The following is a 20,650-nucleotide window of genomic DNA, read 5'->3' as shown; positions in this document are numbered from 1 at the left end:
ATTCTTTAGGGGTGTGATGCAATGTATATTAGGGGGCTCAGAGGCCTTATGGGTAGAACTGCTATCTCACAGCTTTGGGGTGACCCGAGTTTGATTCTGACCTTAGATGCTCTTGCATGTTCTCCCTGTGACCATGTGGGTTTCACCCAGAGTGCTCCAGTTTTCTCTTGTATCCCAAGGATGTGACCGTTGGCAGAATAATTGGTCACTGCTCCAAGTAAGTAGAATCTGAAGGGAACTAATGGAGAACAATCACATGAATGGAGGTGTGAACTATTGTGCAAATTACAATGTAGTCCTAACATCTCCACAACAGTCCACCTCCATTCATACAAAGATAAGACGAATGATCCTCTCATTACCTCTACGATTATTAGTGATCCTCATGTGATTGCTATGCCTTTGAACAATTCAGAGTTTATAAACTGGAAAACAACCCACCATGGATTAGAATTGACGAAGCCTCTCGGGTGATTAGCAAAATGTATTCTAGACAACACAGCCTTGATTTACTACCGCTTGATATACAATGACCTGGATGATTGAGAACCTTCATAGACAACAGTCTCTAGAGTTTATAGTGAATAGTGTGAGAAACAAGAAAACTCCAGGTGAGCAGCAGTTCTGTGAGCGATAATGCCCTGTTTATGAGAGAGGTCAGAGGAGAATGGCCAGACTGATTCAAGCTGACAGGAAGGTGACAGTAACTCAAATAATCACAGAGATGCAGAAGAGCATCTGTGAACACAGAACCCATCAAATCTTGAAGTGGATGGGCTACAGCAACAGCGGACCACAAGCATATACTCACTGACCATTTTATTAGGTGCAGGAGGCATTTAATAAAGTGGTCACTGAGTATAGATCACAGAGAAAGTTAGTAAGGAATGGAAATGATAGCATTGCTTCCTGAGAGCTGGCATGGAATAACTGTGCAGAAAAGCCTCCTTCAGTGTGTAATAAAGAATAAGAGATAGGTAGAAAGGGCAATGAGGTCAGAGGACAACAAAGGGACAGAGGAATGGAGCACAGCAATAAGTTAGCAAAATCCCATACTATAACTATTTGAGTAGACAGCTGCCCTGCCTCTCTTGTTCAGTTCCCTATAGACTTGCCATCATCTTAAAGATCTATCTTTATCTCCAACTCTGACCATATGCCATTTATTTATCAGCTTGGCGTTCACCAACCTTCACAGATCAGACAAGAGCTCGGTTTTAAAATTCTTGGGCTTGTTTTCAAATACCTTGTTGATCCCCTGTCTATGATAATCCCCACACCTCTGTTAACCCTCTCCATGGCATTAAAGTATGGCAAATTGTTTACCTGCATGGTTTTAAATGTTTGGGTCATGCTATGATGCCACCTACAGCCCACTAGCTCATTTGGTCTCCGTACAATGGTAATTAGTTGCCAAAGTGTTACTGACATTTAAAAACAGGTGCCCTTTTTGTGGGCTTGCAGAGTCAGGAAAGAAAGAGGAGAGAATATTTCTTGTAAATAAAAGTAATTTTAAGAATCAGATTTGGAAATCTGAAATGAAAATGGAGTAATACAAAAATCACTGGAGGAGCTCATTGAGTCAGGCAGCATCCATGGATGGAGATGTACAGTCGATGTTTTGAAGGGTGTTGACATGAAATGTTGACTTTTAATTTCTCCCCATAGAGGCTGCCTGACCCACAAGTTCCTCTGTCATGTTTTTTGTGTTGCTTCAGATTCCAATCTTCAATCTCACGTATCTCAGAAATAAAAATAGAAAATGCAGCAAACATAACGGGGAACGTTGGAAACCCATTCTAAAAGGAGTCTGACAGGGAGATCTGAGGAGATCTATCTATTGTGGATAGGTTGCTAAAGGGATAGGCTGAGAAAATGGTTAAAAAGCATAGTGAATACCTGACTTCATGGAGTGACTTGCTGAAAAGCACAAAGGAAGTTATGAAGACTGTTTATAAATCATAGGTTGGTCCAGTTCTGGCTACTACATCTTAGGAAAGATAAGGAAGTTTTGAGCATATTGAGCATAATGTTTCCAAGGATGAGGGACTTTCTCTACATGGACATACGGGACATAGAGTGCATACGGGGCTGTTGATAGGATAGGGATAGGAATCGAGAGGCCTCAAACCAGGAAGAAGAGGACAGACTGACAGACAGAAACAGAGGGGAGGGGGAAGGGAGAAAGAGAGAGCGAGAGAACTAGAGAGAGGGAGAGGGGAAAAAAGAAAAAAAATGGTTGAGACGATGGCGAATAAAGGGTGGTGGGTGAGGGAACAAGAGAATGAACGAATCTCCGTGGGAACAGGTTTATAAACAAACAAAGCTGAGCCGGGCAGAGTGAAAAGTTCTGTTTTCTGATTCACAAAGGAATTCACCAAGGGCAGAATCCCTGTAGGATTTTCAATCATTTTTTTTTTGCAGTGAGTTTGTTTATTAGGACAGGAAAGTTGAAACTTTTCTTCCCAGGCTAAAAACTTGACTATTCATCTCTAATCCTCTATTTTGATACTTATGAGAATGCCTTCAGCCTCTTATTCACCAGTACTGGCATTTAATGTAAGATATAAGATTTCAGGACTTAGACTGAGCAATGAAGAAACAGCAACATATTTCTGTCAAACCAGTGTGTGACTTGGAGGGGTGGTGGCAGAGTTCCTGCCCCACCCTCTTGTTGAGGAAATGATGATATTGCTGTGAAGGTCATTTAGTTTGGGTGTAGAACATAGAACTGCCCATTACAGGTCCTTCAGCCCATGATGCTGTACCAGCCTCCCACATAGCCCTCCATTTATCTTTCATCTAGGTGCCTATCGAAGGGTCCCTAGTATAGTTGTCTCTCCCACCACCCCTGCATAGTGGGTTCCATACACTTGCCATTCTTAAAACCAAATACCTCTGACAACCCCCTACCCCATACTTTTCTCCAGTCACCTTAAAAGTATGTCCTCTGGTATTAGCTTTTGCTGCTCTGGGGAAAAAGGTGCTGGCTGTCCACCCCATGCCTCTTATTATTTTATACTGGAGCTGTTAAAGAACCAGTAGCCTTCCATGCAACAATGATTCAGTAAATGAATGGGTTAAATGGGTTTAGCTGGTTCTGGGCCTGTATCCACTGGAGTTTTGAAGAATGAGTGGGGGGGGTGGGGGTCTGATTGAAAATGATCGAATATTCCAAGGACTAAATAAAGTGGACATGGAGATTTTGTTGCTTCGAGTGCAAAGTTTCCCAGCTTTCCTTATGCCATGGATCCTTACCATTATCCAGGGGCCCAGGGGCCCCAGATTGGAAACTGCTGCTCCAGTGGGTGAGTCGGACCAGAGGACACAGCCTCAGATTAGAAGTATGTCTCCTCAGAACGGATGAGGATTTTTTCTTGCGGAGCAAACACGAGGAAATCTGCAGATGCTGGAAATTCAAGCAACACACAAAAAATTCCCCTCCCCCTCCTACTTTCAAATCTCTTACTATCTTTCCTTTCAGTTGGTCCTGACGAAGGGTCTCTGTCCAAAACATCGACAATGCTTCTCCTTATAGATGCTGACTGGCCTGCTGCATTCCACCAGCACTTTCTTTTGTGTGTTGCCTGAGGATTTTGTTTAGTCAGATGGTGGTAAGCTGTGGAATTCATTGCCATGAACAGCTGTGGGAGCCATGACATTGGGTATATTTCAAGCAGAGATTGATGGGTTCATAATTGTTAAGGGTGTCAAAGGTTATGGGGAGAAGGCAGGAGAATGGGGTTGAGAGGATGATAATCAGCCAAGAGGAAATGACCAAATTCTGCTCCTATGTCTTATGAAATGTTTTCATTGCTTAGGGCACAATAGATGCAATAATGATGTTACGATTTTATTAAAAATAACTGTAACCCTGCTTCATTGAGGAATTAAGTGTTACTTTAGACCGAACAGATTAATTAACACAGTGGCTTCAACATATCTGTTTGAGCATGCTTTTTCCCTTGAAGCGTTGAGTACAAGAATGTGTTTAAATTTATTTGTCCCACTAGCAGAGGATGTTAACTCATTTGGTGTTTTTCTTAACGTCACAGAAGTCTCTCTGAATTGCACCTCCTCCTTTTGTGACCTTTAAAAACCTGCCTCTTTGAGTGAGTGAGCTTGGTGGCAGCTTACCCCATAGTATCTCACTCACCATGCAATGTCTGGCTACATTCCTTTGGTGCAATTTGGGTCATTTTTCTACAGATTAGAAGCACTATCTAAAAGCTTTTGTTGTTGGTGGCAGATGTGTGGATGTTTCCCTGTGAAGGTACTCCGGTGTGGTTCAGACTAGAATGTTTGGTTTAATTGCTCAGAACATTAATAACATTATATTTTCTTCAAAATTCCCAAAGTTTCATTACATTTAAAGAGTGAGTATATGGCGTTACGGTCCCAATGTGCCTAATTTAGCAACGACAATCGATACAAGGCTTTAAGATGTTGATTCGTGCAGTGTTTGGCTTAGCTATTGGGAACAGTACTGGGAATAACCCAATCTCATGAGGTTAAATGCAATGTTATACACATCTGAATCAGAAGCAGGTTAAAATACCCAACATGTGTTCTAAAAATTGTTGTTTTGCACCAGAATTGCAGTGAAATGCATTATAATTATATAAATTACAGTAACAAAGCAATATAAAACATTAAATAGTGCAAAAAGACACCAAAAGTAATGAGGCAGTGTTCATTCACAAACAAGAGAAAATCTACAGATGCTGGAAATCCAAGCAACAGACACAAAATTCTGGAGGAACTCAGCAGGCTGGGCTGCATCTATGGAAAAGAGTACAGTCGATGTTTCAGGCCGAGACCCTTCATCAGGGCTGGAGAAATAAAAGATGAGGAGTCAGAGTTAGAAGTTGGGGAGAGGGGAGGAAGAAACACAAGGTGATAGGTGAAACTGGAAGTGGGAGAGGGGTGAAGTAAGGAGCTGGGAATTTGATTGGTGAAATTCATACAGGGCTGGAGAAGGGGGAATCTGATAGGAGAGGACAGAAGGCCATGGAAGAAAGAAAAGTGGGAGGGGCAGCAGAGGGAGGTGATGGGCAGGTAAGGAGATAAGGTGAGAGAGAAAAATGGGAATGGTGAAGGAGTGGAGCATGACCAGAAGTTTGAGAAATTGATGTTCATGCCACCAGGTTGGAGGCTACACAGATGAAATATAAGATGTTGCTCCTCCAACCTGAGAGTGGCCTCATCATGACAGAAGAGGAGGCCATGGACTGACATGTTGGAATGGGAAGTGAGATTAAAATGGGTGGCCACTGGGAAATCCTGCTTTTTCTAGCAGGTGGAGCATAGGCACTTGGCGAGGCAGTCTCCCAATCTATCACCAATATACAGGATGCCGCTCTGGGAGATTCGGATCCAGCAGATAACCCCAAAAGACTTGCAGGTGAAATGTTGCCTTACCTGGATGGACTATTTGAGGCCCTGAATGGTAGTGAGCGAGAATGTGTAGGGGCAGGTGTAGCACTTGTTCCACTTGTAATGATAAGTGCCAGCAGGGAGATCAGTGGGGAGGATGAATGGTCTTGCATAGGAATCGATCCCTACAGAAGGCAGAAGGTGGTGGGGAAGGAAAGATGCGCTTGGTAGTGGGATCCCATTGGAGATGGCAGGTTACGGAGAATTATGTGCTGGAGGCGGAGGCTGGTGGGGTGGTAGGTGAGGACAAGAGGAACCCTATCCCTGGTGGGGTGGGGGGAGGACAGAGTGAGGGTACACATGCGTGAAATGGAAGAGATGCATTTGAGGGCAGTGTTGATGGTGGAGGAAGGGAAGCCCCCTTCTTGGAAGAAGGAGGACATCTCCATCGTTCTGGAATGTAAAGCCTTATCCTGAGTGCAGATGCTGCAGAGACAGAGGAATTAAGAGAAGAGGTTAGCAATAGGCATAGTTTAGGTAGCTGTGAGAATCTGTGCGTTTATAATAGACATCAGTAGATACGCTTTCTCCACAGATAGAGAGAAGTCAAGAAAAGGGAGGGAGGTGTCAAAAATGGACCAGGTAAATTTGTGGGCAGGGTGGAAGTTGGAGTCAACTTCCTGCCCTCAAACTTACCTGGTCCACCCGACCGTCAAATTTCATATTCCGACATATCAGTCCACGGCTTCCTGTATTGTCGTGACGAGGCCACTCTCAGTTTAGAGAAACAACATCTTATATTCTGTCTGGGTAGCCACCAAGCTGATGGCATGAACATGGATTTCTGCCACCCGCCGCACCATTCCCCATTCCCCCTCTCACCTTATCTCTTTACCTGCCCATCACCTCCCTCTGGTGCTCCTCCCCTTTTCTTTCTTTCAACATCTTCTGACCTCTCCTATCAGATTCCCCCTTCCCCAACCCTGTATCTCTTTCATCAATCAACCTCTCAGCTCTTTACTTCAACCCTCTGCCACTTCCAGTTCCACCTATCACCTTGTGTTTCTTCCCCTCCCCCTTACCTTCTAAATCTGACTCCTTATCCTTTTCTCTCCAGTCCTGATGAAGTGTCTTGTCCCGAAACATCGACTGTTTACTCTTTTCCACCGATGCTGCCTGGCTTGCTGAGATCCCCCTGCATTTTGTGCTTGTTACGAGGAAGTGTTCATTGACTGTTCAGAAATCTGATTATGAAGAAGCTGCTGTGAGTGTGAGTGTGGGTCTTCAGATTCCTGTACTGCCGCCCTGTTTGTAGTATTGAGAAGAGGGCACGTCCTGGGTGATAGCGGTCCTTAATGTAGAAGAACTAGTGATCATGATGGAACTGGCCCCATGAACGGTCAGATAAAATACATATTATTTGTTGCTATGGAACTCTACAAAGAGCTTCACAGCTACACCAAAGCTTTACAAGAACTGTTGCAGGAAAAGGTTCATGGGGATATCACCAGTTAATTCCATTCTCTTTTGTAAAGCCAAAACACTTAACACTGGAAAGGCACAAGAGATTGGGCAGCAACTTGACCTTGTGGAGATGTATAAAACCATGAGGGAATAGGTGGGGTGAGTGTGAAGATTAATAAGAATGTGGCCAGGACTCAAGGACCTACCTTAGGTGTTAGGGCAGGCTAGGACTTTATTTCTCAGATTGTCGGAAGCTGAGGAGTGTCCTTAAAGAGATATGTAAGATCATGAGGAACAGCAAAAAAAAAGCTTTTCCCCCAGGGAAAGGAATTACAATTCAGAAAGCACAGGTTTAGGGGGAGAAGGGAAAGGCTTAAAAACGACCTTTTAAACCGCTTCATCCAGAGGGTGGTGTGTATGTGGAACGAGCTGTGAGAGGAGATAGTTGAAGCAGGTACAATAGGAACATTTAGAAGGTGTTTGCATAAGTACATGGTTAGGAAAGTTCAGAGTGGCATGGGCCAGACATGGCCAAGTGGGACTAGCTTATCTGGTCATTCTGGTTGGCATGGTCAAGGGGCTTGAAAGCCTGTTTCTGGGCTGTTTGACCATGACTCTATTGGTGAGGAAAGAGAAATAAAGTTTCAGCTTGAAGACCCTTTGTCAGAATGAGGAAAGCAGGGTGATTTTAGTTGCAGAGTGCTGCCTTATTTCTCAACTTTCTGGAGTACACTGTCAACACAGGAGAGAGAAGGTCAGGTGGGACAATACTTGGGGGGGGGTGGGATAATACATTGAGCAGTGGTGAAGATGGAGTGGAGGCAATTTAAATCATATGGTGGAATTCCGCAAGGTACACAAGAATGCAGAGGCAAAGGTATATTTGTGCAGAGTTCAATGGAAGTGATTGGTTAAAAATGAAGCAGATGGATACAGGGCTTTCTAAATAGTCACAGAATACAAGATCAAGCAAATCATTTATTAAATACAGTTTTGGCCACAGAGAAGTTGTAGAAGGAATTTACAGAAACACGATCAGAATTAAAATCAGGTTTATTACTACTGATGTGTGTTTTGTTTTGTGGCTGCAAAGAGAGAAAATGTGTAAATTACGTACATAAAGTAAATAAGTCATGTAAGAGAAGAATAGTGAATTACTGTTCATGGACTGTTCAGAAATCTGACGGCAGAATGGAAGAAACCGTTCCTAAAATATTGAGTGTGTGTCTTCAGGTTTCTGTACCTCGTCCTTGATGGTATAATGAGAAGCTGGCATGGCCGCAGTGATGGATGCTGCCGTGCTGAGGTGCTGCAATTTGAAGATGTCCTCGATGGCAGAGAGGACCATGCCCATGATGGAGCTGGCCCTGCAGTCTCTATCCATCCTGTATATTGCTGTTATGTGAACTTTAAACCTCAAAAGTTGGAGCCCAGATGTGAGAACTGTGTGCACGTGGATACGGTTCATCTGTTTGGTGACCTGGACTTGTTCTGTTCTCCTTTGCTACAGGGTGATATTCAGCAGCTACTAATGTCCCCGGACCCCAAAGCAGCGTACACCTACTGTGAGAGTTACATCCCTGACTGCCACACCCCTCTGCCCTACCCCCTGCAGTCTCTGGCAACTTCTTACGATGATGAGGTGGGTACGCTGTTTATTTTCTCCATTTTTCTCCAGTTAGTCCATCTGGAAATCAGGTGACATTGGACAATGTGCTTCACTTGTTGAAGTATCATGGGTTTCACTTTAAAAAATAGCACAGTACAGATCATTCTGCCCAATCTGAAGGAGCTAATCTTTTCAACCACTCTAAAATCAATTTAACACTTCCCTCTCTCATTTTAGTTCATCAATGTGCCTACTTAAGTCTCTTAAATGTTCCTGAAGTATCTGCCCCTGCCACCACCCCAGCAGTGGATTCCACATACCCACTACTTTTATGTAAAAACAACTACTTATGACATATCCTCGATGGTTCCCCCCCCCAGTCTTCCTGTACAAGCCATTTTTCCCCTGGGCAAAAAGTCACTGGTTTTTGTCATCTTGTATACATCTTTTAGGTAAAGCCCAGTCTCCTTGAGGATGTCCTTTAGTGAAACATCTGTTAGAGGGAAAGACACAGATGAGCATTACATAACCTCTACCTCCTGTAGAGTAAAGATAAAGAGAGCCTCAGGATAGGGGTAACAGCATTGAAATGTATTGTCAGCCGATCATGTTCACACAAGCATTGGCACCTATCCTACACTAATCACGTTTTAAGATAACTCTACCCATGTTCTCATCACCTACACAGGATTCTCCCCGTTGCCCGTACGCCTGGGCCGATTCTCCCCGTGGCCCGCACGCCTGGGTCGACTCTCCCCATGGTCCGCACACCTGGGGCGACTCCCCGTGACCCGCACGCCTGGGGTGACTCTCCCCGTGGCCCGCACGCTTGGGGCAACTCTCCCCTTGGTCCGTATACCTATTCAATTTGCAATATGGTAGGTTGGTTTACTAGTATACATGTCTTTTGGCCGTTGGAGTGTGGAAGCTAAAGCACTGTCGGAGACCGGGGAGCAAGTGCAAAGACAGCACCAGAGACAGACGGGGCTGAGTGTCAGCAGCCCTCCAGCAGCTGTGTCACTGTGTAACACTTGGCTCTCTGCCATCATTAAATAACCATGACAACAAGGAACATGTATTCTCAGATAAAAATATCATTTAGTTTCTGGAAATAGAAAGCCAGTTACTTGTAGATCTCCTCCTGCATGACGTTTGATACTGTCCCTGTGCTCGTTCCTGGATCAGTGATCGCAGTCGTCGTCCCCCCCACCTCCCTCCCCAGCACACCCACCTTCCCACACCACTTATACAAGGAGCGTGGGCATCAAGTGTCTGTCTGCAGCTCCCAATTTGTCAAAACGTGGCACTCATTGGGTCACAGTGGGTTAAACAAGCATGACAGCTGTCAACTGAAGTGCTCGACCTCTGACCCAGCTGAGGAATGTGGGCTGGCTTTGGGCTCTCATAAATCTTCTTTGAGTTGTGCAACTTCTCAACCTCTCCCTTGTCTCCTCTCCCCACACTCCCCCACCCCCCCCAGGAATAGATGTGTGCAATGTTTGGCATGGACAATGGTTAGGCCTAAGGCCTGTCTCTGTGCTATATGACTCTGAATACAGTCATAAAACATAGGTTAGACAAGGTGGGCCATTGTTGCTACTTCACAGGCACATGGGGTCTGTTGGCGAAAGCTTTTTACTTGGACACATGGTGCCCAGTATATCCTTGAGGACCAGCCCCTCCTCAACTGAGGGGGTACATTACACATAATATTGAGCTAGTTTCAGATAACCCATACTTCACAGAAGCCACTGTACCTTTGTTTTCATCTGTTAAGTTTTGGTTTATCAGGGTATCAGTTTGTTTTTTTAAAGTAACTGTTACATTGATAACTTGACAGCTATTTCTTTCTTCTCTCCACCTTTCCTTCTCTGCAGATGAAACCACATTTGTCTTCCTATTTTTCGAATTCTAATGAAGAGTCATTAACTCAAAACAGTTTCTTTCCACACAGGCGCTGACTAACTGATTGTGTATTTCCAGAATTCTCATTTTTTTAGTTCCTGATTCTTTGTTTCCTGGTGAACCATAACTGTTTTCATTTATTGACTGATTAATTGATTGAGATACAGAGTGGAATGGCCCTTCGAGCTGAACCACCCAGCAATCCCTTGAGTTAACCGGAGCCTAATCACGGGACAATCTACAATGGCCAATTATCCTACCAACCAGTGCACCTGTGTTGGGAGGAAACCGGAGCACCTGGAGGGAACCATGCAGTCACAGGGAGAATGTACAAACTCCTTGCAGGCAACAACAGGAATTGAACCCGGGTCACCAGTACGGGAAAGCATTGTGCTAACCACTACACTACCATTCCACCCCACCATCCGTCCAGGTATGCACATACCTCGCTTTATGGAGAGCTTCAAATGAGAGGAGATTACAGGGTCATTGCAGACTTGAGAAGAATTGACAAATTGTGATTTACTCGGTGTGTGTGTGTGTGTGTGTGTGTGTGTGTATGTGTGTGTGTATAACCTTTTTTTCTAGGCTCCCAGGTGAAAATGTGAAGTTTGAAAGATTGAAAAAGTAAAAACAAAGTGTTGGGGGGGGGGTGGGGAAGTGAACAGAATTCAACACATTCAACACAAGTTTTAAGAGGAACACAGTCTGGATTGGCAAATCTTTCCTTCTATTGTCAGCATTCCCAGCTCCAGCACTTTCCTCTTGATGTCTTCTCTTTTACTTGGCACTCCTGTGGCAATTGAGTGGATTATAGAATAGTACAGCATAGTACAAGTCTTTTGGCCTACAATGTTGTGCTGACGTTTGGACCCCATTCAATATCAACCTAATCTTTCCATTGACATAACCCTCCATTTGTCTGTTTCTTATGTGGCTTGAAATTGAGTATCTGAGCTTCTGCAAACCCCTCTCCATTTTCTCTCAATCATCCAGCTCCACACACACCCCCTTATCAATTTGTTTCCAGTGGTGAAGGGTTTATTGCGCTTGGTTTCTTCATGGGATACTTACCTTAAATTCTCCCTTGTTCTCAGCTCCTCAAACTCATCGCCTCAACCCAACTCGCCAAATCCTTTTGTCCCATTTTGTGTGCTGATGAACACTGACTCCTATCCCAATTGATGTTTCATTATCTCCTTGTGTTTCTCAGCCATCTTTGCCAGTGTGACCTTCCTCAACCCAATGAGATCTCTCCCATTCGGGTTAATGTTGGGCTGACGAGTTGTTCACGTAATTCGTGCCTTCAAGTATTAAGGTCCTAAGTTCTGGAATTCCCATTCCAGATCTTCTCAACCACTCATCTGCCCCACATCTTCTGTGTGCCACTCTTTGAAGCTACAGGTCAACTTGCCAGCTGGCTTGGCTGATCTCATACCAGTTGGCTGGCAGCACTTCTGTGTTTAATGTTTCACCACCCTGCCAGTTCCAGTGCCATGCACACAGTTGACTCTGTGCACACATTATGTTGATGTAGAGTGTGACAATGTAACATGGTCAATTGAGACTATTACTTGGCACAGCTGCTGTGTACACCAGTGGTAAGTGCAGTGCAGGGTATGTCAGGCAAATTTCCCTTGGAAATAGGACTATAATTTCCCTTGGAAATAGGACTATTATTTCTTATTGCCCATACTAATGGATACTCCCTTAGGTATTGTTTCTCAACAATTTTCCTGGTCAAATAAACGTGGGCAGCTTTCAGCCATGGACTGAGAAAAAGCAAGTAATATTCATGCTATAGAAACTGCTTGGCACCAACTGTCTCTGAGAAGCAGTCTAACCATCCACCAACAGACAATGGATTCCCCATGTCAAATCCCACAATGGCACTTTAGGGGAGGTCACCACTGACCTCAAACTCAACCAGACTAGCACACATCTTATACCATGTTCACAAGAGCAGGCCAGAGACTGGGTGTCTCCAGCAGTCAATAACTCACTCTCTGACTCTATAAAGCCAATACACCATCCAGACAGCAAAAGTCAGAAGCATGATGAAATACTCTCTCTTTCCTTGAGGAATGCAGCTCGAACAACTCTCAGGAAACTGGACACTATCCAGACCAGCTGACTGACACTACATCAAACCACCACCAGGGACTAACCTAGGCTGTTCCAATATCACCTCATGACCTGGCGGCTTTTCCACCTAGATGGACAAAGGCAATAATTTTATGACAACACAACTTCTTGCAGATACCCTGCAAAGTTGATCATCAACCTGACTTTGAAATACTTCACAACTCTTTCATCAGAGCAGTGTCTAATCCTGGAACTCCTTCCCTGGTAGCACTGGGTCTAAGTCCAGGAACGCCTCCCCAACAGCACTCTGTCTAAATCCCAGAACTTCCTCCCAAACAACATTGTCTAAATACCAGAATTCCTTCCCCAACAGCACCAAATTGAAATCCTAGAACACCCTGCCCAACTGCACTGTCTAAATCCCAGAATGAATTCGCTAACCACACTGCGGTAGCACTTTCACTTGAGGAACTGCAATACCTCAAGAAGGTGGCACACCACTACCTTTAATTGCAGTTTCTTCTGTAGATAGGAGGAGAATTTGTCCACTGCTAATTTCTGTAACTGCACCATAAGTCAAAGGAGGAGAATTCACCCACTACCAATGCCTATAATCACACCACTAGACACGGGGAGAATTCACCCATTACCAATCCCTATAATCACACGACTAGATATAGGGGGAGAATTCATAAACTAGCAATCCCTATAAACACACCACTGGACACAGGGAGAATTCACCCACTACCAATCCCAATACACACACCACTAGGCATGGGGAGAATTCACCCACTACCAATCCCTATAAACAAACCATAAGGAGGAGAATTCCCTCCAACCAATCCTTATGAACACACATAGAAACATAGAAAATAGGTGAAGGAGTAGGCCATACGGCCCTTCGAGCCTGCACCACCATTCAGTATGATCATGGCTGATCATCCAACTCAGAACCCTGTAGCTGCTTTCTCTCCATACCCCCTGATCCCTTTAGCCACAAGGGCCATATCTAACTCCCTCTTAAATATAGCCAATGAACTGTCCTCAACTGTTTCCTGTGGCAGAGAATTCCACAGATTCACCACTCTCTGTGTGAAGAAGTTTTTTCCTCATCTCAGTCCTAAAAGGCTTCCCCTTTATCCTTAAACTGTGACCCCTCATTCTGGACTTCCCCAACATCGGAAACAATCTTCCTGCATCTAGACTGTCCAATCCCTTTAGAATTTTATACATTTCAATAAGATTCCCCCTCAATCTTCTAAATTCCAGTGAGTATAAGCCTAGTCGATCCAGTCTTTCTTCATATGAAAGTCCTGCCATCCCAGGAATCAATCTGGTGAACCTTCTTTGTACTCCTTCTATGGCAAGAATGTCTTTCCTCAGATTAGGGGACCAAAACTGCACACAATGCTCCAGGTGCGGTCTCACCAAGGCCTTGTACAAATGCAGTAGAACCTCCCTGCTCCTGTACTCAAATCATTTTGCTATGAATGCCAGCATACCATTTGCCTTTTTCACCGCCTGCTGTACCTGCATGCCCACCTTCAATGACTGGTGTACAATGACACCCAGGTCTCGTTGCACCTCCCCTTTTCCTAATTGGCCACCATTCAGATAATAACCTGTTTTCCTGTTCTTGCATGCAACCAAAGTGGATAACCTCACATTTATCCACATTAAATTGCATCCGCCATGAATTTGCCCACTCACCTAACCTATCCAAGTCACCCTGCATCCTCTTAGCATCCTCCTCACAGCTAACACCGCCGCCCAGCTTCGTGTCATCCGCAAACTTGGAGATGCTGCATTTTATTCCCTCGTCTAAATCATTAATATATATTGTAAACAACTGGGGTCCCAGCACTAAGCCTTGCGGTACCCACTAGTCACTGCCTGCCATTCTGAAAAGGTCCCGTTTACTCCCACTCTTTGCTTCCTGTCTGCCAACCAATTCTCTATCCACACCAACACCATACCCCTAATATCGTGTGCTTTAAGTTTGCACACTAATCTCCTGTGTGGGACCTTGTCAAAAGCCTTTTGAAAATCTAAATATACCACATCGACTGGCTCTCCCCTATCCACTCTACTAGTTACATCTTCAAAAAATTCTATAAGATTCTTCAGACATGATTTTCCTTTCACAAATCCATGTTGACTTTGTCCGATGATTTCACCTCTTTCCGAATGTGCTGTTATCACATCTTTGATAACCGACTCTAGCATTTTGCCCACCACCGATGTCAGACTAACCGGTCTATAATTCCCTGGTTTCTCACTCCCTCCTTTTTTAAAAAGTGGGGTTACATTAGCCACCCTCCTATCCTCAGGAACTAATCCAGAATCTAAGGAGTTTTGAAAAATTATCACTAATGCATCCACTATTTCTTGGGCTACTTCCTTACTTCCATACCATACAACATAGGAGAATTAGGTCATTTGACTCATTTTTTTCTCACAACCCCATTCTCCTGACCTCTTCCCATAACATTTGAAGCTCTTACTCATCAAGATATTATCACTGCATTCCCCCCCCCCCCCATTTAAAATATATCCAATTTTGGTCTGTACAACCATCTGTGGTACTGAATTCCATAGATTGACCAGCCTCTGGCTAAAAATAAAAATTCTTTCCTTGTCTCTGTTCTAAAAGGACATTCTTGTATTCTGAGGCTGTGCCCTCTAGTCTAAATCTCTCCCACTTTAGGAAACATCCTCTTCATGTCCACTCTGTCTAGGCCTTTCAAGTCCTGGACAAGGGTGTTGTTTGAAACGTTGACCATTCATTCATTTCCATAGATGCTGCCTGATCTGCTGAGTTCCTTCAACATTTTGTGTGTGTTGCCTAGGCCTTTCAATGTTTGGTACATTTCAATGACATTTCTCCTGACATTTTTCTAAACTTAAGTACTAAATGGGTTTTTAAGTTAACCCTTTCATTCCCGTGATCATTCTCATGAACCTCCTCTGGATCTCCTCCAATGCCAGCTCATCCTTTCTCAGACAAAGGGCCCAAAATTGCTCACAATACTCCAAATATGATCTGACCAATGCCTTATAAAGCCTCAGCGTTAAATCCTTGCATTACAACCTCCCACACGGCCGTCTCTCTGCAATCCCTTTGCGTCTCCTTGGCTTCAGATTCTCTCTCTCGCTGCTTTTTACAGACAACGACCTCTCGACCCCGCCACAAAAAAAAGAAGAGGGATCGCAAACGCTCTAAAAAGAAGGGCAAGGGCAGAAAGAAATCGAGAAAAAATCGCAAAAGGAAGAAGAAAGATCGGGCTGCCCGGCAAAAGATAGAAACATTTGGGGTTAGGGAACAGGTAGATGATGTAAATCCACTGAGCACCTCCTTAGGGCAATGTAGGAGGAGCTTCGATGACTGACATGTGATTCTGCTGACTTAACACAGGCATGCTAAGCTCTACAAAGCCCTGTTCACATTACATTCCTGCCACTTTCTCCGGACCCCCATTTCCAGGTTGCTTTTGAGACACCAGTTGGTCAGGAGGGAAAGGAAGTTGAAGAGTTATCAGGTTATTGTCAGCACAATGGTTAATTTATTTGAGGGGGAATGCTTACTTTGATCCTAAAGGTGGGGTAAGAATCGAGTGATATAGGTTGAAATCCTACCATGGGAAACAGCGGAGGAGGGATGTCAATCCAAGTAAAAGTTACATCAGCGTTATTTGTTATATACACATTGAAACATCCAGGGAGATGCATCATTTACATCAATGACATGAACAGTCCAAAGGACTGCAAGTGTTGCTAATCTTCCGACACCAACAAAGCTTGCCCACTGCGTACCCCGTAAGCTGTGTCTGTTGTTGTGTGAGGAAACCAGAGCATTGGAGGAAACCCACACAGTCATGGGGGGAGCACACGTACCAGTAAAATACAGACAGTGACGGGAACACACAGTCACGGGGGGGGGGGGGGGGAGCACACGTACCAACAACATACAGACAGTGACGGGAACACACAGTCACGGGGGGGGGGGAGCACACGTACCAACAACATACAGACAGTGACGGGAACACACAGTCTCGGGGGGAACACACGTACCAACAACATACAGACAGTGACGGGAACACACAGTCTCGGGGGGAACACATGTACCAACAACATACAGACAGTGACGGGAACACACAGTCATGGGGGGAGCACACGTATCAACAATATACAGTGGGCAGGAATCGATGTTTGGTCACTAGTGGTATCAGAATGCCACGCAAGTGGCAGTGTTACTTGTGCCACCCAGATGGTTCATAACAGATCACATCACTGGACTGGGGCAAGTAAAGTTCTGTCAGGTTTGCCAAAGTCATTTGGGGAAGGAAACTGTCTGCCCCTGCCTGATCTTTACAATCTGTGACTCAAGGACCATGTCAGTATGGTTGACACATCACTGCACTCCGGAAAAGAGCAGTCTAATCACTCAGTTCAGAGGGGAATTTCCTCCAATAGGAACCAATGTGGAAAGGATGTTTACTATAGTGGGGGGTATCGAGGATCAGAAAGCACAGCCTCAGAGTAGAGGGATATCCAATTAGAGCTCAGATTAGGAGGAATTTCTTTAACCAGAGGGTAGTGAATCTGTGGAATTTGTTGCTAGTGATGGCTATGGAGACCAAGTCATTGGATATATTTAAAGGAGCGGTTGATAGGTTCTTGATTAGCAAAGGCATCAAAGGTTACGGGAAAAAGGCAGGAGAATGGGATTAAGTGGGATAATAAAGCAATCATGATGGGATGACAGACTAGCCTCTGTGGGCCAAATGGCCTAATTCTGACCATGTGTCTTATGGTCTAATTCAGTGGAGGAAGGGGGAGAGGGTGTGGAATAGATACTGGCATTGCCAAAAACATTTTGTCAATAAATAAAGAATAACTCTGATTTGAAATCAAGTTATTTATTGGCTGCCAATTTCTGATTTAGGAGATGGTGTTTGGAGATCAAATGCTGTATTGAGATTGTTAAGACATCCTTGAAATGCTCACACTCCGTCTTGAAACTCCCCGTGAGACTCCGCAGTTCTGGTTTGGCACTGGGCTGTTTCAGGCAAAGATTGAGCCATGCTGAGGCAAGTGAGCGCAGTCACACTGCTGCTTTCACAGCTCTTCAGTCAGGGTTCCAGTCCTTGTCAGGCAGCGAGTTGGCTTGTACTTCCTGCGCCTGCAAAGTTCAAAGTAAATTCATTATCAAGAACATTCACAAGAAGTTTGTTGGCAAGGCGGCGCCAGTGAGCCTTGACGCGATTCCGTGCACTACGTACATTGCTTTGCGTCAGTGCACTGGGCTGTGTTCAAGGTCTCACTTGTGAATCTAAATGATGAACATACCACAGTTGTCAGACTTTATAAAAAGTAGTTGTAGATGAGTGTGTCCCCACAAAATCATTGAGCCTTCCACAATCAGAAGCCGTGGATGAACCATATATGCACTTTGATAATAAATTTACTTTGTGCATTAATGCAATACCAGGTACGATCCTGAGATTCATTTTCTTGGGGGCATACTCAATAAATCCAATAACCATAATAGAATCAATGAAAGACCACACCCAACAGAACAGACAACAAGTGTGTAAACAAAACACAGCAAACTGTGCAAATACAAAAAGCAAGGAAATAAAGAAATGCTAATAATAAATAAATATTGGGAATAGGAGGTGAAAAGTCCTTGAAAGTGAGTGCATAGGTGTGAGAACATTCCAAGTGAACTTATCCCCTTTGGTTCAAGAGCCTGATGGTTGAGGTGTCATGGTTATTCCTGAACCTGCAGGTGTGAGCCCTGAGGCTCCTGTTCTTTCTTCCTGATGGCAGCATCATAGCCTGGATGGTGGGGTGGGGGGTGTTGTCCCTGATGATGGGTGCTGCCTTCATGTGACTGGAAAGGATGAGGCCAGCAGCCAAACTAAATAAGTTTGGAGGGATAGGTGTACAAGCTGGCAAGTGATAGGTGACATCAGGTGAGGGGGTAAATGGGTGGCTGGGTGAAGGGGGAATGAAATAAGAAGCTGGGTGGTGATAGGTAAAGAAGGAATCTAATAGGAGATGGACAGTGGACCATGTAAGAAGGAGAAGGGGAAGAAGTGCCCGAGGGAGGTGAGGTCAGCTAAGGAGAAGAGAAGGTTTGAGGGGGTAACTAGAATGGGGAAGAAAGAAATGGAAAGGGGTAAGTACCAGAAGTTGGAGAAACTGATGACCATTGGAACTCCAACTGGGTTAGAGACTTCCCAGATGGGCTATGTGATGGTGCTTGTGAAGGAAAACATGCAGGAATGCAGCAGATAATCAGACTGACGGGATCGCTGTCTTGGTATTCAGCTCATAGTTTTAATGACTTGTATCATTATAGTAATTGTAAGGTATAAACTGATCACTCAGATCCTTACTCTGGCAGCATGCCCATCTATTTCACTGTAAAAAGTAACTCCCTTGTCACCACTTTTCAGGAAAATTTCAGGGTAACTAAATAAAGCTGTGAAAGGGAGGGAACCTTCACTTTCCAAAAACAACTTTCTGGAATCAATTAGACTATCAATGATCATAATTTTTATATGCCTTCAATCTCTCTAAATATTTACCTCACAAAATTTAAAGCTCTTGGTCTCAATGTGTTTAAATCTATAAGCCATTTGGGGAAAGAACTCCAGATTGCCAAAGGAAAACTGTCTTGGGAGAAGATGTTTAGAGAGATGGCTTTATCATGTCATACAACATGGAAACAGGCCATTCAGCCTAATTCATCCATGCCACCAAATTGTCCATCTGAGTCAGTCCCATGTGCCCACATTTGACTCATTTGCCCCTAAACCTGCCCTGCCTGCCCATCCAGTTGATTTAATGAAATGATTATTAGATGGTTAACTGCTTTGAGATGATGGAGGGTGGTGGGGTTCTGGTCAAGAGCAGAGTCAGAAAATGACCCTTCCCTGGGAGGTGTAGGTAAATTTTACTCAGAAGCTGGGAAAATGAGAGAATTTAGCAAGTTTTTGTCCTGGTATGATTGCATCAACTCTACTCCTCATACCATTCTCCTTCCCTTCCTGCCCTGCTCCTTGCGCCCCCCCACCCCACCCTCATGTGACGGTTCTAATGCAATTTGAATGGGGTTTGAAGAGCTTATCTGTTGCAAATGGATTAATACATTACTGAGACATTGCTGATCATTGGAATGTGCGCTTCACAGCTGTAACCAAAAGCAATAATCCAGCTTTTTACAATTCATTTGCTAGTCTTTAACCTCATGCATTATATAATGTTAAATCACCATTCACTTCATCACCATCTTAGATTTGTTTAATTGCTATTTCATTATTTATTTCATTCGGAGGAATTTACAGGTGAAAACAAAAGTGGAAGACCTCTCCGTGACGTTGGAGCTCGTGGTAGACTGGTCATTGGGTTGCTGATAGTTCAAAACACTGTCCACCTCTCTATCTCTCTCTCCTATTTCCTTCCCTTCTCAACAGTGTGGCAGATGATGAAATGCATTGCACTGAGGTGACAGAGACTTTAAACCAACAACTGGAAGCATCATCTTCTAATCTCATTGTTTCTTACAAATTGAATTCAAGAAGTATACATTGACAAGGAAGGAAGACGAAAGGGACAGTTATAATGTTGCTTGGCCTGATCTCTTAGTTGGGGTGACATAGAAAGAGAGTTAGGGGTGTTGGAGAGGATTTACAGTACATCAGTTGAACTGAAAACAAAAAAGGCGGGGCATCAAAGGATTTGAAATTTCCTGCATCAGGAAAGCAAAATAAGTACACATTGATCGAGGTCTCCTATCTGAAAAAACTTGGGTTCTTACCGCATGGGAAAGTGGTGAAGGATTTAGGCATGATTTAGAAGGTGACGAGAAAAAATTGGGTCGTTACCACCTGGGAAGATGGTAAAGGATATTAACATGATTTAGAAGGTGACTCAAAGAAATGTATTTCAAGTTTCAACCTCCTCACCCTGAGCTCCTGGCTGACTGTGGAGCCTAATGAGACTAATTCACTTGTGTTAGAAACAGAGAAAACCTACAGCACAATACAGGCCCTTCAGCCCACAATACCATACTGAACATGTACTTACTTTAGAAATTACATAGGGTTACCCATAGTACTCTGTTTTTCTAAGCTTCATGTACCTATCCAGGAGCCTCTTGACCTTTGTTGCTGCGTCCGCAACAACAGACAGGATCTCCCA

The 20,650-nt window shown here is 44.1% G+C and overlaps 1 protein-coding gene across 3 annotated transcripts in view; it reads left to right on the top strand.

The window, feature by feature from the left end:
- Window positions 1–20,650, top strand: part of LOC132406557 (collagen alpha-1(XI) chain-like) — a 404,353-nt gene that overhangs the window by 102,654 nt on the left and 281,049 nt on the right. For 2 of the 3 annotated variants that reach the window (XM_059992380.1, XM_059992379.1), the window contains exons 5-6: window positions 8,351–8,482; window positions 15,607–15,765. In XM_059992380.1, coding sequence (XP_059848363.1) covers window positions 8,351–8,482; window positions 15,607–15,765 — 291 coding nt within the window. The remainder of the gene's footprint in view (window positions 1–8,350; window positions 8,483–15,606; window positions 15,766–20,650) is intronic. The other variant, XM_059992381.1, reaches the window with a different exon arrangement.

Source organism: Hypanus sabinus, chromosome 16 (assembly GCF_030144855.1).
Source record: "Hypanus sabinus isolate sHypSab1 chromosome 16, sHypSab1.hap1, whole genome shotgun sequence".
Lineage (NCBI taxonomy): Eukaryota > Metazoa > Chordata > Chondrichthyes > Myliobatiformes > Dasyatidae > Hypanus > Hypanus sabinus.
This window is presented reverse-complemented; position numbering and strand designations above follow the sequence as displayed.